Source organism: Amblyomma americanum, chromosome 9 (assembly GCF_052857255.1).
Source record: "Amblyomma americanum isolate KBUSLIRL-KWMA chromosome 9, ASM5285725v1, whole genome shotgun sequence".
NCBI lineage: Eukaryota > Metazoa > Arthropoda > Arachnida > Ixodida > Ixodidae > Amblyomma > Amblyomma americanum.
The window spans coordinates 64,067,197-64,080,631 of record NC_135505.1 but is presented as its reverse complement, the minus strand read 5'-3'; the positions used below and the strand labels follow the sequence as shown (position 1 = coordinate 64,080,631).

Sequence of the window (13,435 nt, the reverse complement as noted above, 5' to 3'; positions counted from 1 at the left end):
AATTCTACATGCACACTGAGCACTCGTCTGTAAGCGTTCCGCAGATAACATACACAAAACTAGCAGTCACCTTGTTCAACAGACAAGGTCCTCAGCGTACACTACAATATTTGTTGAAAAGATTCAAAATCAATGAAACACCAGCAGCACTGCTAAGCGATTTGCAAACTTGATAATGTCTTTGTATCAACCACTGTATAACTTCTGGCTCCTGCTGCATTATTATAGAGCACAGCCAACGCACTGCTTATGACGGCAGTCTGCACAAAACAGCGCGAAATGGGCTCCAGGGGAAAATGTCGGAGTTGCATATGCGCGGGACACACACTGACAGCAAAATAATTCCAGCATACGCTGCTGCCAGGAATGAAAACAACAACGCAATTTGACGGCGATGTCGTTTTTAGCTTCACAGGAGTCACGGAAAGAAAATCAACACCTTGACCTCATAGAATAAATGATTTTGATTTGCACGTGAATGCTATAGCGCTATTCAGCTTCAGTACCCAAGAAGTAGCAAATGGCAAGAATATTCACATCACTATTTGTGTACACACACACACACACACACACACACACACACACACACACACACACACACACACACACACACACACACACACACACACACACACACACACACACACACACACACACACACACACACACACACACACACACACACACACACACACACACACACACACACACACACACACACACACACACACACACACACACACACACACACACACACACACACACACACACACACACACACACACACACACACACACACACACACACACACACACACACACACACACACACACACACACGCACGCACGCACGCACGCACACACACACACACACACACACACACACAAAGAACTGGGAGCTAACCGAGTGAGACTGATATCAACGGTGGTATGAAACAGTTTGCTGCAACACCTCAACAAGACCAATATCTCTACACGATTGTTAAAGAACGCGCTTTAAATATCGCATTGTCACAAATACCAACCCCTTGCCATCGCAGGCTGTTTGAATAAAACTGATTTCATTTGATTTGATTTGAAGGAGAACGCTGTAGGTTTGTTCCCTTAATGGCGAGAAATACACTTTCAGCGTCCACATATGTGCTTGAACCAGGCCCACAAAGATGCCTGGTAGTTGCAGAGAGTTGCGACAAAAACACAATTTCGAACCAAAAACCACTTTCCTGGCACATAAGTAGACGGTCGATGCAGCAACGAAAACCTAAGCACGCGAAAAAAAAAGGTTACCAGCATGAAGTGGTCCACATAAGCGCAAAAATCACTACACTGCAAGATATATAGCAGTTGGAGAAATAGGAACCTCCACAGTGCAGAATATTACACTCGGGAAAGTAGGGAAATGCGCAAGCTAGGGCGGCTCGATGGTGGAAGCTTTCGAGATTTCTGGCCAGGTGAAGTTTGTGACGAGGCGATGTTGGGGCCCGCACTTGAAAGCCTGCCGAAAACGGCTGACAGCCGGGAGTGCGACGTTGCAGATAGCGATCTGCAGAGGGGAAAGATGCACTTTAACAAAGATTTTAACGCGCAGCTTTAAAGGCCCCGGTATCGCAGAAGAACCCGTGTCGGCGTTGTCGTCAGCGTTATGGAAAAAGTACGACCAATCGGAAGGGTCGTGACGTGAAAATCACGCGACCTTACGCGGCTGATCCAAACAACCTATTGGGATTACGTTTTGCATCTCATGTACCAGGTGTTTCATGCAAGAACTTATGTTTTGCTAAAGAAAAGTGGGACTTTTGAGGCAAAAATATGTCTTTTCACATAGTATTACCAGTGTTGCAGACACCAGAAAACCGGTGAATCTTTTAAAGTCAACAACAAAGAGCGAAGGATGAGCTGCGCAGTGAACCGCCAGCAATATACGCAGATTGCGAGGAGGGGGTCATATATAATTTCCTTGTCACGTGCGGCAAGTGTTATATCGAACAGACCTGGCAGAGGAGTCAATGAAAGAGCTAGAGAACACGCAAATTCATTAGGAGCAACTGCCACGTCACGCTTCCTGGCTCTTCATTGCCGCCAGCCTAAGCACACTTGCACAGCTAACTTAGACAACATCTCGATCCCCGGGATAAAAAAAAAAGATAGGCTGGCCTGGGAGATCATCCAAGCTGTTGCCATCCATAAGAAAGGAATGAACTGGATAAGCACCACGTCAACTAGGCTGTCTACGAAAGAAAAAGCATACCTGCATGATGTTTGTCCTGTCTGATAAACCGGTCAGTTTTTCGTCCAGTTTTTTCTTAGAATCCTCTTCGCCATAGTTTTCATGATTCTATAATTTTTTAGTCACCACAACACGTTTCTAGCCTTTTTAACCGTTTAGCCGAGTTACTGTTGGCATTTACTGGTTTTAACTCTACTCTCGTGTTACTTGAAGCCGGGAGGCACTTTTTTTACAAGTTATTACACTTTTCTGGGCCTCAAGTCTATATTCATAGATCAAACCTTTAGGTTTGTTTCTGCGCGTTTTTTATGGCGCTACTTTTTTCAATTTTGTCTTTATGACGCAGCTTAATGATATTCGTCCTTTCTGATAAACCTTCTTTCAGTGTCCGGTTCTTTCAGTGTCCGGTTTGTTGCCCAGATCTAAAGTTTTGACTGCTTTAACGACTGTTTTTCTTTTATCTGCCGGTTACCAGCACACGTGCGCACAGAGTTGTAACGCGGCCTCAGATTGTCTGGCTTCACTGGTTTCGCGTTCCCGTCGACATATGTTCCGTCATAGTTTCCAAGGTTGTGGTCTTGCTTTTGTTGCGGCCCCATTTCCCATCGCTTTTTCCTCTCTCGATCGTTCTTTCCGCCTCTAACCACTCTATATATTTCCGCCCGTTTTATCTCTCTTTTTCATTAAACGTTGTTAGCGCTGTGTTTCGTGTTTCAATGTGTCCCTCCACTTCTCTGCGTCTCAAAGTTCACGCTGGCTCTCAGATGGAATGTCATCCTTTTCCAAGAAAAAAAAAACAATTGACATTGTGAATCTCTAGCCAACAGGCAAATCTCGGAAATTGTTTTTTTTGTGTGTGTTGTGGAGCCGGTACACATATTAAAGCGCATCAGAAAAAATTGGCTGAATAAGTAAAATGCACACACTTGTCTTATTTATCCTGCGTTGAAAGCACTAAATGAAAGCTTGAGACCAAAAAGCTTCGCTTCGGACCTGTATACTTCGGAGCGACACAAACTGTCCAAGTTTGCGTAAGGACGCACAAAAAAGGTGCTGCACCCTACAAATATTGATCTTCAAAATGCGACACTTGCACTAAACGTAATCAACCCAATTGTAGCACAAACCCCGAAGATTCGCCACAAAATCTGGATTTCGCTACGCTGCTGACACAGCGAAGTGAACAGTATTAATATGCAAGTGCTCCTGCTTTGTAAACACAAAACTGCAATAAAATTCCCGACACCTCAGAAATATTTATCAGGAACTTGTCAGAAGCATGAGCGACATGCAGTTGCAATTTCTTGGTGACTTGGTTGACTGGTTCGACACACGGAATGGCGTAAATTCATTTCCAAGAAGAAAAAAAATTGATTTTGTGTATTGCGTGATTTAAGTGCCGGCTGTTCTTGTTCATTGACAGCGGGAACTAACACGGCACACCGGCTGACGTCATATGCACTGATAATATTAGCAGAGGCTGCTTCCATGAATTAAATTTCCAACCTTTCTTGGTCAGGAAATGTCAAAAAGTGAGTTCGGGGAATGGTTTGGAAGATACCGCCGGCTTGTTGAATAAAACTAACATATTCCTGTTCAACACATATCTGAGTCTGAAACCATACTGTGCCTTCAACACTCATCGGCATTTCCCGACATTAAAGAACTTTCTAATTCCAGCTGCATTGAATGTGACGGATATGACTGAATGGTCAGTACAACATTAAGGTTAGCTGGGAGGACTTTATATTCAAGGAAGTATGTTTAGCCGGAAATATGCACATAGCAGGTTGCTTCCTCCATGCCACGTTCAAGAATATTCCCTGCGCAGCATATGGAAGAAACCTCGAAAGAGAGCACAGGGATGTTCCATAGCAATAAACCTGGCTAAGCAAAAGACTAACAAGATGAGTGCTGAAATTTCCGCGGCCAATCGTTGTCAATGCTATTCTGCACACTGAAACGATGCTGGAAACATTGACGACGAGAGAGAATGCCGCACAGCTACATTCAAAACGGTGCCAAAAAGAGTTACTCCTCAGCTTACTGAAGCACTTGTTTGGGGATAACATTAGGATGTTTGCTTGAACAGACGTCACCCATACACAGTGATATACAACATCTTGTGGGTTGCCACCGACACCTACATGAGGAACTACGTCTTGGAAAGACAGATCTGCTGACGGCTAAGAAGGCCGCAGCTCACGGGAGGAAACGAAAACATGAAAATTAATCACTTTAGAGACTCCAATAATGGTACCAAAAAAGGCCTCAGTGCAATATGGGACTTGGCGTGCCTTTCTACATGCTTTGTGCAGATGTGTGCACTTCACTGCTTTCGTACTCTACCTATTGTATTCGTTATTGCATCGCGAAGGCGCGAAATTTTAAATAACAAAAGTTTAAACCTCGTCTGTGTCACTCATAGAGAACCCATTTCATGCAGTGCTAGTTCGATACAAGCAGATGCTTTCCCGCGCGACAGGGTCAGGGTGCGGAACGGTAAGGAGGGAGTGCGCAGGAATGAAGTGTTCGAGTGGGCTTTGGCTCATCACGTCATATGGATTTGTGTCTGTCGTATACAAACAAGACTGAGTTTCTATTCAAAGCAATCATGCAGAACCAACTAACACGACAGCGTGCTTTATTATATAAAAGTAGATATTGTTCAGCAAACATAAACGAATACGAACCTTTCCCTGGCGCGCTCTGCCGATCCTTCCGCACTGGGAGAAGCAGTGCAGGTAGAAGAAGAGCTGCTCAGGCGGGAAGCCCCAGAACAGCTCCCTCTCGCCACCCGAATGTTCCGCTTCATTACCCACGGCTTCAGAAACGGCCTGGGAGTGCATTCGCGGTATGTAGCTCGCCGTGTGCGCAGCAATGCTCTCCAGGTACACTTCGCGCAGTTCCGAGGGTCGCGCACCGGGCAGGAGTCCGCTGCCCTGCAACACCATCGCCAGTCGCACGATATCCTTGTGCAGCTGCCGCGCGCCAGGGTCGATGTCACGGAGGGGTAACGGCTGCATGACAGACAAAAGTAGCAGTTTAGAGACCGCCTTTGCGACACGTATCTTAAATTTGATATGCATGCGAAAATTGTTTCGATAGAGATGACTTTTTTCTTTTGAAGTAATGATAAAAACTCGACCGTACTTCCTCACTTCCCAGCAGACACATTGATAAATGTTTGCACAGCACTCATTCACGGCCAACTGAAACACTGTTTTTCATCATGGAGCAACAATTCAGCTACTCACCTTCACCACCTCCAAAAAATGCAAAATCTAGCGCTAAACTTATTACCTTTAAACATTTAGGCAGAAATGCTGAAACTCTCGTTCTTCATTTCAACACACTACCACTACGGTATGTTTTCTAAAAAAAGATATCAATAATCATTTTTAGGCTCAAAAAACATATTCAACAACATGAGTGCCACTTCTTCACTCAATTGCAATAAAATACAGAACGCTTTTAATGCAAGGATTCTTCTGAGGTAAAATGAATTAAGGAAACTTTATATCGAACTTTACGTGTATGATGTGCTGGAATCAGTTACTGAAAGATTAGAAATCCTGTTAACGTCTCCAGTATTCCAGAAAAATTGCAACAACATATGCATATCAATCTAGAACATGTCTTTGGATATTGTGAATGCTTACTTTTTTCTTACGGAACTTTTATTCCTATTTTGTGCTAAACTGCGATTGAGGAGTACTGGCCTTTAACTGTACTAATCCAAACCCCGTTTTTGCTGTTCCCATTGTTGCTGTTCTTGTTCACATACATATCTCGCATATTTATTCAAAGGTGTTAACTTGAAAGCAAGGGTTCAGTAGTCGCTTATTTATGTAGTTCTCTGTGAACTTTACATTTATCCACTTAATTTTGCTGCCTTTCACATGACCTTTATCCTCTATATGTACAGAGGTCCACCTTAAGGTTCTGACCTTGACACTTACTCTTGTAGTTTGTAAATATACGAAGAAAGGGATTTTGCTAGCTCACATCCTCAATAACTATTCCTGATAGTTCGATTAGAGGTACATACTACTGTTGCGGAAGCACTCATGCGGTCGCCAGTACTGACGAAGAATCTTGCCGCCGTATGTACGTATGGTATTAAGATCTTGTGCTGTTGCCTACCAAGTCTAGTTGCCCCCCGAGCATAGTCAGAGGAGTGCCGCGCCCGGGCGCGAGAGAATTTGCTCGGGGCAAAATTCATACTTTGAGGCTGTGAGGCGCTCTTTCTGTCTCTGTGCCCTCCTGTGTTCATTCCCATGCGCCATTCAACTTTATCATGAACCAACTAGCCCAACAGCAAGTACGTCTGCTCACACTGGTGGCCGTGATAGAAGGAGACAACCACCAGTGCAGAGGCGCATCGCTTAACCGCGGCACCCCTGCGCTGGTAGTGGATGGGGACTCGCCATCATCTATAAATCTTAAGTAGAGAACGATAAATTTTTCATATACGAGAATAAACCCAATAAAGATAACACGTCACATCCTTAAATCGGAGCCAAGTGCACCCTACAATCGAAGAATGAACACTTTCTTTTGCAAGTCTACTCGGTTTAACTGCGTTAAACCCCTACAACTTTGTAATAAGAGCTGGCATGACGGTTATAAGATCGAAGTCAATAAAAGACACACATCACTGTACTAACAAAGGTAGCAGCTTGTTGAATGCTCACAGTTATGTCTAAAATAGATCGTTTGTATATGTGGGGTTAACGTCTCAAAAGTGAATCCGGCCGTGAGGGATGCAATAGTGAAGGACCCCATGCGATCCCGCGCCGCACCCGGCCCCTGTTCAGCAAGTCACGTACACGGACGTCGTGCGCCGTCCAGCCCCATTTCCTAGGCCTTCGCCTTACACCCCTACAGTGGTCGCAGTGCACGTTGCTCAACCGCTTCCGCACTGGGCTGATCGGTGCCAGGCACTGGCCATCTCTACCGGCGGTGCCCATATCGCGAAATGGGTCTCCGTCCACGACCTGGAGAGCACCCTCAGGACATCGCCGAGTATGTCGCCAGCCAGCGTAGTTCTCTGCCCCCTCCCCGCCGCGAATCGCGCTCGCCTCCTCCACACCGGTCTTTGCCTTATGAGTCCCGTTATGCCATAACACAACGTGTTCCTCGAGCACTCATTGGGAAAACTAGCTCCGGCGACCTTTGGAGTCGAGGCCGCCGAACGCCGATCCGCCGCAAAGCTTCCACCGCCGCACCGACCGACTCGCCCCGATGTCGAACGCCGCATCGCCGTACAGCATTCCCCGACACGTCGGCAGAATCGCCCCGACGCCTCAACCCCAGTCGCCGACCAGCTTCCGCCGCCGCACCGACTGAGTCACTCCCAACAGCCATCGATAATCCGCGCTGAAGGCAGGATCTCCTTGGACATCATTGTTCTCGTCGACACTAAGGAGGCCAGCGCGTTGGTCGATACGGGCGCTGATTACCTCATTCTTTCGCGGACGGCTTGTGACTGCCCTGAAAAAAGTGACGACACCGTGAGAAGGCCCCGACATACAGTCCGGCAGGCGGACATGTTGTCGCACCGCTCGGTATGTGTGCGGCCCGGGTTACGGTTTGAGGCTTCATCTTCGTCGCCACTTTTCTTGTTCTGCGCGAATGTTCTCGCGATGTCATCCTTGGCATCGACTTTCTTCGTGAGCACGGTGCTATAATAGACCTCGCGAATCGCTTGCTGACGTTTTCTACAAAAATGGCCACAGCAAAGCCTGCGTACCAGGGTCCTCCGTCCGGTCTGTGAGTTGCCTACGATAACGTTACGCTGCCCCCACGTGCCAACATTCTCTCAAGAGTTTCTTGTCACGAGCCACATCGGGGACTCCGGGTTGCCGTGCCTAATGTCTCTCTCATACTCCCTATGGGGATTGCGTTGGCAAGAGTCATTGGCTGCCTTCATGACGGTTGGACAGTGGTCCTTGTTACCAACTTTTGCAATGAGCATCGACATCTTTTCCGTGGCACAGCCATTGCTTACGCCGACCATGTTCAGGAAGTGGCCGAATGCTTTGCTTGCGAGGAGGGCACACATGGAGGTGACGCAGAAGCGCTCAACGAGGTCAACATAAATCCGGCCGTTTCACCCGCTGAAATGGGGCCACTTCAGGACCTCATGCGGGAGTTTCGTGCGTGTTTCACGTCGTCGTTTAAAGTGCGACAAACGTGGCTAGTTAAACACCGCATCATCACTCATGAGGGAGCTCGACCCATCCATCAGCAGCCCTATCGTGTGTCCCCACCGGAACGAGCTGCTATACAAACACAGGCCAAAGAGATGCTCGCAGACGGCGTCATCCAACCGTCCAGCAGCCCGTGGTCGTCTCCTGTCGTCCTCGTGAAGAAGAAAGAAAGACGTGTATCCGCTGCCACGTATCGATGACTCCCTCGACCGTCTTCGTCAAGCCAAATACTTCTCTTCGGTAGACCTCATTTGCGGTTATCGGCAGATAGAGGTCGATGAGAGGGACCGTTGGAAAACCGCTTTCATCACACCGGACGTGCTCTACGAATTTTGCGTCCTCGCATTCGGGCCCTGCTGCGCTCCGGCCACTTTCCAAAGAATGATGGACACCGTCCTCACAGGTCTGAAGTGGCAGATATGTCTTGTTTATCTTGACGATGTCATTATTTTTTTCCGCAACGTTCACGGAACATCTGCATCGCCTCAGAACTGTCCTCGAAGCCGTTTTTTCCACCAACCTCTCCCTCAAACCACAAAACTGTCACTTTGGGTTCACCGAATTGAAGTTTCTCGGGCACGTCATTAGTGCTGATGGAATCCGAGCTGACCCAGAGAAGCTTGCCGCCGTTGATGCCTTTCCGGTCCCCGTTCACAAAAAAGCAGTCCGAAGTTTCCTAGGCCTGTGCTCCTACTATCGTCGCTTCATTGTAAACTTCGCCCAGCTTGCCAGCCCTCTGACGTTCCTTGCATGAGATGATACATCATTTTTCCGGGGCAATGAACAGCAAACTGCCTTCGACGAATTACGACGCCGACTCCAATCTCCGCCAATCCTAGCACATTTCGACGAAGAGGCCTACACGGATGTACATACGGATGAGAGCAACGTCGGTTCCGGCGCCGTTCTCGTCCAGCGGCAAGGCGGTGTCGTCAAAGTAATTGCCTGCGCCAGCCGCGCACTGTCGGGAGCTGAGTTGAACTACTCTACCACCAAAGTAAAAGAATGCTTAGTGGTAGTCTGGGCAGAAGCAAAGTTCCGCCCATACCTGTACGACAGACCGTTTAGCGTCGTCACAGACCAACATTCGCTGTGCTGGCTGAAAAATTTAAAGGACCCTTGTGGCCGCCTCGCACATTGGGCATTACGCCTGCAAGAATTCGACTACACCGTCACCTAAAAGCCCGGTGGAAAACACACCGACGCTGATAGCCTATCACGCGCTTCTGTCGAACCTCCTCCACAAGACACCATCGACGACGATACCTTCCTGGGAGCGGTGAGCACGTCTGAACTCGTTTCCAGACAGCGTGACGACGCCGAGCTGCGTCTGCTCATAGAACATCTTGAAGGCGGGCACCCTGAGGTACCACGGTACCTTGCTCGTGGGCTATCATCGTTTTGCCTCTGAAGCAGGGTGCTTTATAAAAAGAACTTTACTTCAAGCCCGACAAATAACCTGCTCGTCATACCATCTGATTTACGGGATGAATTTCTCCTTGCCTGCCATGATGAACCGACTTCCGGCCACCTTGGTGTCACAGGCACCTTGTCCGGAATCCGGCAGTACTACTACTGGCCCCAGCTCACTACAAGCGTCAAGCGTTATGTCCGGACATTTCGCAATGCCAGCGGCGGAAAAAACCGGCGCTCAAGCCTCCCTGACTGATTCAGTGCATCACGCCGCCACAAATACAACTCGACAAAGTCGGCATGGACCTTCTGGGGTCATTCGCTCTCTCGTCAATCGGCCACAAGTGGATCATAGTCGCCACAGACTACTTGACCCGTTACGCTGAAACAAAGGCCCTTGCGAGAGGTACTGCCGCCGAAGTTGCCCAGTTCTTTATGCACGACATCGTGCTTAGACACGGTGCCCCATCGACCATCATTACTGACCGAGGCAAGTCGTTTACAGCGGCTCTTACGTGACGTCTTAACGCTTAGTCATACAGCTCATCGACCAACAACAGCGTATCATCCCCAATCCAATGGTCTAACGGAACGGCTCAACAAAACATTACCGGACATGATCTCGATGTACGTTGACGTTGAAAATAAAACGTGGGATGAGATCTTGCGTACGTCACTTACGCATATAATACAGGGAAGCAGGAAAGCACCCAGTATACCCCGTTCCGTCTCGTCTATGGTAGAGAGGTCCGCATGATGATAGATGCAATGCTCCCGTACGGCGATGCAGAGGTAACCCCTGAAGCAGGCCACTTCGTGGAACAAGCAGAGCAAGCCCGTCAGCTGGCCCGTTTGAACATCAAGAACCAGCAATCCGTCGATGCTCGACGCTGTGATTTTCGGCACAGGGACGTGCACTACGAGCCGGGTGACCAGGTATGGGTGTGGAAACCCGTGCGCCGCAAGGGATTGTGCGAAAAGCTTATCAACAGGTATTTCGGCCCGTACAAAGTCCTGCGCCGCCTGAACAGCGTCAACTACGAAGTCATTCCCGATGGAACTGTGGTCGCCGGCCGTCAGCGTCGACGGCATGAAGTCGTTCATGTAGTGCGCCTAAAACCGTACTTTTCGCGTGAATGAGCGCTGTACGCACGCTGTGTTTCGTACTTTAATCTCCTTATCCCACATGCGAACTTGACTCTCCTCCCCTCTCATCTAGCTCCAGATGTATAGTTCACCTCACCCCTATTTTTCGTTTTTTTTTCTTCTTCTCTTCATGTACATAACCCATTACACATCAAGACGATGTTTGCTTTGGCAAGGGGAATAATGCCACGTGCCTAACGCGCCGCACGGCCTCCATGCTTAGTCGAAACGACGACGAAGCGGTGATTGGCGCTCATGGCGTTCTGGCTCTGTGACCTGGACCCTGGCTCTCCTGGCTGTCCGATTAAAGGCTCTCAATCTTGTGTTCTTCCCGACGCCTCACTACGGCTCCTCAGGTCGTGACTATATGTGGGGTTAACGTCTCAAAAGTGAATCCGGCGTTGAGGGATGCAGCAGTGGAGGGCTCCGGAAATTTCGACCGAATGGTTTTTTTAAGCGAGCGCAGACATTCTAAAAAGGTCAGTCGAGACATTTCATGCAATTGGGTGTTGCACTAGAAACTCGGTCCTGAAAGCTAAATCATTTACGCCCGAACGGTTTCTAAGTACAGTACGATTTCAAAGTCATGTCCAGGCGCGCACGGCAATCTTTCTTAAGTCCGTAAACAAGAGAGGGGGAGCAGGTGAAGCAAGATAAAGCTTCGCGCCATTCAAAGTGCCCAAAACCAACTTACTTTTTCGCTCTTAGATATATAATTGTGACACACAGCTCAGCGGCATATAAAGGTATTGTAGAATATTACTGCCCTATGTAGAGACAGTCAATTATAAAAATATGCATATTATCGGTCCTGGGAGTGATGGGTTCTGTCAACCGCACCAGGTGGCCCTCAGTCGGTGCGGAAGGCGACGTCTTGGGCTCTTGGTCTGAGTCGGACTTGTACTTCCAAATAACAGCTGGCCAACAGTATCTCCCAGCTTTACGGGCCTACAAGCTTTTGGAGTTCTTTGGGCGGTGTTCCTGCGCGGCAGTCACAAATGATACATTTCATCATGGCTCCATACAGGCTCTCTGGCCACAATTTGAGCAATCGGGTTCACATTTGTCAGGGTTTGGGAGAGTATTGGTTAAGACTTCTCTCCATTTAACCTCTTGAGCTATGGTCAGATTTTATCGAGTTGATAGTAGCTTTTGCCTAGCCATTTTAAACCATTCGGTGATTTCCTGGTAGCTGATGAGACCTTCCTCTGTGTCCCGAGCTCGAGTCGTTGCTCACGGCTTGGCCGATAGAACCTCGAGCTATATTATGGCTGTCTCGTTCCCAGTGTTGGCATAGCCACCTGGTACCTAGGTCACCTCCACGTCCACCTTTTTCCAGGGTACTTTCGGCGAGTTTTCTGGCAGGCTCATCAGAATATTTCAATCGAACAGTTATTAATTGCAATTTTGGAGCCACAACAGTTTCAATTTTGAGGATATTGAAGCATTCCGTTATGGTCTTTTCCTCCGCAACATCGGAATGTTTGACGCTCACTGTACATATCGATATTAGTCCTCCCTTTTCGGTTGCGTGCGCTATCGCGAAGACTTCGATATTGCCTTTGTATGCCATCGCATCACAATAGTCTATATATTGTTGTGCTCGCGCTTCCTTCCTGCTGTGCAATTCGGCGAAGTGGGGCGTGGGGAGGATTCCCTGAAGACCACCGCGAGGGTGGGTGAGCCCTCTGGGGGAGACGTGACTGCAGGACTGCCAGAGGCAACGACGACAATAGCATCCCTACGTGTTCGAACAGGAATGCCGGAAGCAGTGACGACAATACCGTCCCCACGTGCTCAACAGGAATGCCAGCGACGACCATAAGCGTATTCGTTCCGGTCCTCGCCACGACAAAGTGCGGTATCAGTGTGGTCCCCTTCAGTCACACTGGATTTGAACAATTGCCCGAGTGTCGCACCTTCGACAGAGCTTCCGCGTTCCGGTCACCAGTACAAGCTCTCTCGACACCTGCTGGGAGACAGCCTGCATTCCTGTGTCATGCAGGTGCCATCCGGGTCAACATGGGCGCGGTCCTGACGCACGTGCGCGGCCACCTGTATGCCGCGAGGACGACAACGTGACAGGGTCCTGTTCCCTTGTCATCGGCCGAGCTGCGAAGAAACATCAGGACCGGCCTGCCGTGGGTGGTACCTTCAGTGCGATTGTGTGATTGGACATCATTCTTCGAACTGTATTCACCAGCTAGGGATCTGGGGAATACAAAGAGTATTTAAGGAGCTGCTGGTTTGATCCCAGGGGAGAGCCCCCTTCTTGAGAGGTATCAGAGACTCCCGACACCTAAGAAGTTCTCTTTACTGAGAAGCACTCTCAGTTGCCCGTACTTGTACATACTATAAGTAGTCCTTTTATAAACTTTTCCAAGTTTTCTTCCTCCGATCGTCCTCGTCTCTTCTCCGGTCCAGTCACGCTACCT

At 48.5% G+C, this 13,435-nt stretch overlaps 1 protein-coding gene across 1 annotated transcript; it reads right to left on the bottom strand.

Annotated features, from left to right (window-relative positions):
* Positions 1-1,279: 1,279 nt before the first annotated feature.
* LOC144105651 (uncharacterized) lies at positions 1,280-5,242 on the bottom strand. The gene is made up of 2 exons (XM_077638762.1): positions 4,920-5,242; positions 1,280-1,542 (listed from the first exon to the last, which is right to left on the bottom strand). The coding sequence occupies exons 1-2, from the start codon at positions 5,178-5,180 to the stop codon at positions 1,408-1,410; spliced, it is 396 nt and encodes a 131-aa protein (XP_077494888.1). The 5' UTR covers positions 5,181-5,242; the 3' UTR covers positions 1,280-1,407.
* Between the last annotated feature and the right edge of the window lie 8,193 nt (positions 5,243-13,435).